Source organism: Colias croceus, chromosome 7 (genome assembly GCF_905220415.1).
Source record: "Colias croceus chromosome 7, ilColCroc2.1".
NCBI lineage: Eukaryota > Metazoa > Arthropoda > Insecta > Lepidoptera > Pieridae > Colias > Colias croceus.
Window position 1 is genome coordinate 6,725,920 of NC_059543.1, and position 2,946 is coordinate 6,728,865.

The following is a 2,946-nucleotide window of genomic DNA, read 5'->3' on the forward strand; positions in this document are numbered from 1 at the left end:
CCCTTGATCGAGGCCGAGACACAACCCCGCCGCCGGACTACCCTTTCCATTACTGTGCCGCCCTGCGTTACGAGCGTCACCAGTCCATCCAAGTCAGCCGCCCAGTTGTCCCGGGACGGCACGAAATAGGGCTCAGCCACCACCGCCACATCTATCCGCCACTCCGCCAGACTCTGGAGCAAAAGATCTTGGGCTCCGGCGCAGTGGTTGATATTGCCTTGGAGGAAATGGAGTAGAGCCATTACTGCGTTTCCATTTCGCTAACCGTCACATTCGCCTCGACGGGCGCGGGACAAGGACACGGTGCGGTACCTGGACCATCGCGTCCCCGATTTCCTCTTTTCCGCTTGGGAGCCTTGCAAGCTGGGCCCCCGAGCCGATGGCCTGCCGGTAGCTTGGCCTCGGAGCATAGAACGCAGCGAGCGGCGGAGGCAGAACATTCCCCGGCCTTGTGGCCTGTTTCTCCACATCGGAAACAGACGTTGCTCCTATCTACGAGCGAATTGCACTCGGCTCTTACGTGCCCCACCTCTAGGCAGCGGAAGCAACGCTGTGGCTTCACCTTGCCAAGCGTGACACTTGCAGAGATCCACCCTACTTGGATACGGCCTACCTGTGCCACCTTCTTTGCCGCGGCTATCGGGCAGCTCACCCAGGCTGAAGTCGAGCCGCGAGAGCCCACGCGCAGTCCACTACACTTAACGTGTTCTGTAGGGCATTCTCCTGCCCGAGAAATCGCAGCCACGACATCTTCAACAGCCGCCGAGTCGTCCAAGCCGATGATGTGCACTTCAGCGCATTTCACCGGCCTGGAAACCTTGACGGTGCCTTCGTCCCAAATCTCCCGCAGCTTTGCAGCGAGAGCATCTGCCTCCTTCGAGCTTGCGGCACCAGGGACTTCTAAGATCCTTGCCCCAGTCGCGGCACGCTTGAACCGCAGCGCACCTACACCGATTTCCGCCAGATCGATCTTTTGGCGTGATCCAGCCATTATAGAGGCATAGGTGACGCCTCGCTCCACTGCGCCTGGCTGCAGAGCAATAACGACAGCCGAGGACGAAGGATTGCGCAACCTCTGCGCCCTCGAGCGCACTCGCGCCGGCCCCTTTTTTCTTTTTCGCCTTGCCCTTCTTTCCGACGACCGTCCATTCCTGCTCCAGCCGTTGCTGCAACTGGGGAGCAGAAGAAGTGGTGGGCACAGCCTTGTCAGCTGGCTTGGTCTTTTCCGGCTGCCGTGCAGCCTTCCCCTTGCCCTTTCCCTTGGCTTTTGCAGCTGGACCCGGTTTTGCAGGCTGCGCAGCAGGCTGTTCCGGTTTTCTCGCCATTGCTGGAGCAGCACCTTTCGCTGGTGCCCCATTAGGGGGCTTTGGCGGCGGAAGAGGAGGAAAGTCCTCGGTTGGGGCTTGCCCAACCGCCATTCCCTCAACCCTGCCATCCCCCGCCAATGGGGGCCTCACACACCTTTTTGGAGGCAACTCCAACGCTTCTAACCGGGCGTCCACCATTCCCCCAACCTGCCGCAAAATCTCCGCGGTCAGATCAGAGTCCACTCGCGTTTGCATGGGCTGTGCGGTCCCTATGATAGCCCTAAGCTCTCCCATCTCTTTTCGGAGGCCCGCGATTTCCGCCTGTAACTGGGTGTTCGCAGCTTGCAGCTGCCGCGTCTCCTCTGATGCAGTACGTTGTGCAAGAAGCACCGCCGCTTCTTGAATGGTGTCCGAGGCTTCCTTGAGGGAACGTTTGAATGCCACCCTTAGGTTTGTCGATTTTGCACGCACCTGCTCGATGGCATCCAGGCTCTCCTCTATACGGCGTTGGAGGGCCGCGGTAGAATCGTCGGCAAGACGTCCGTCCCCAGTTTCTCCAGCGCGGGAGGTACCGGCTCGAGAGGCTCGGGTGACCTGCGTTTCCTCGCTAGCCTCGAGCTCCGATTCCCTCCGTACGCGCGACAAGGCCTTCCTAGCGGCTGTCATGTCCGCTAAGGTCTTTCTTGCAGAGGCTGTACCTGCACAGAACCCCGCTGCTGCAGCCCCTCGCCCTTTGCCCCTTTTCGAGGCTTTCTTGGCCTGCCGCGTTCGGCCTTCTTCCGTGGAGGAGCCTGAGCAGCTCGCTCCAGAGGACCGCTTTCGCTTGGCCCACAGTCTATCCTCCTCATATGACTGGACCGTCATGAGACTATCTACGGACGTTGCCGTGGACAGCCCACTGGGTCCAGTCTTCCTCCTTCTGGTTTCAACGCGCCCCGTTTGGGTGCGCGCCTCCACCCCACGTTCCGTTTCGCTAAGCTTATCGGTCTCCGTTAGTCGTTTGCCAGTGGTCAGTTGCTCAGTAGCATTAGGGCCTGATGCATCACCCATGTGGCGGCCAGTGCCCCCTCCAGAATACGATGGGGCTGACGGTACTGTCCCGTCGGGACAGTCCCGTGAGGGATTCTCCACACTCGAAGCGAGGTGGTACCCTCCTGGAGTAGTTTTAGTTTTATTGACCTCCATTTTTGCTTTTTGTTAACCAGGGGGCGCTCCCCTGAGACATCTCTATCTGCCGGATTCCCACCGACCATTCATCCTCTCGCCGAGTGTCACTGACTTAGGATTGGGGTAATTTTTTATAGGGGTTGTCTTCCCCGCAGTCCTGTAGAACTCCCGGCCCTGTCTGCCATCCTGCGAGCAAAAGCTCCGCTGGCCCCTTCGAGCCACAGACACGCGCCAAAGCGCCATGCATCTCCTATTTACTCTTCTAATAAGAGAGGTACAGAGAGCAACCAGCTCGGTCCATATTCGCTTCACTCAAGGTGCTGGCTTGCACCCCAAGCTACTGAGCCCCTCCGCCGCGACAAGGCTTGGACCACGGGGGGAAGTCCCTTCAAACCTAGAAACTATTCATCATAATACAGTACCATAACCGTGTGACACAGTATGTCGTAAAATATCTCACGGTATGGAAACA

General features: G+C 58.8%; 1 protein-coding gene across 1 annotated transcript; it reads right to left on the reverse strand.

Moving 5' to 3' along the window:
* Positions 1-241: 241 nt before the first annotated feature.
* Positions 242-2,492, reverse strand: LOC123693240. The gene is made up of 2 exons (XM_045638240.1): positions 1,074-2,492; positions 242-1,030 (listed from the first exon to the last, which is right to left on the reverse strand). The coding sequence occupies exons 1-2, from the start codon at positions 2,490-2,492 to the stop codon at positions 242-244; spliced, it is 2,208 nt and encodes a 735-aa protein (XP_045494196.1).
* Between the last annotated feature and the right edge of the window lie 454 nt (positions 2,493-2,946).

Bases quoted from the DNA above. Each gene is read 5' to 3' on its own strand.
- LOC123693240 (XM_045638240.1), bottom strand. From the start codon at position 2,492: ATGGAGGTCAATAAAACTAAAACTACTCCAGGAGGGTACCACCTCGCT. The intron at 1,031-1,073 runs GTTGCGCAATCC...ATTGCTCTGCAG, and splicing joins GTGCGCTCGAGGGCGCAGAG to CCAGGCGCAGTGGAGCGAGG.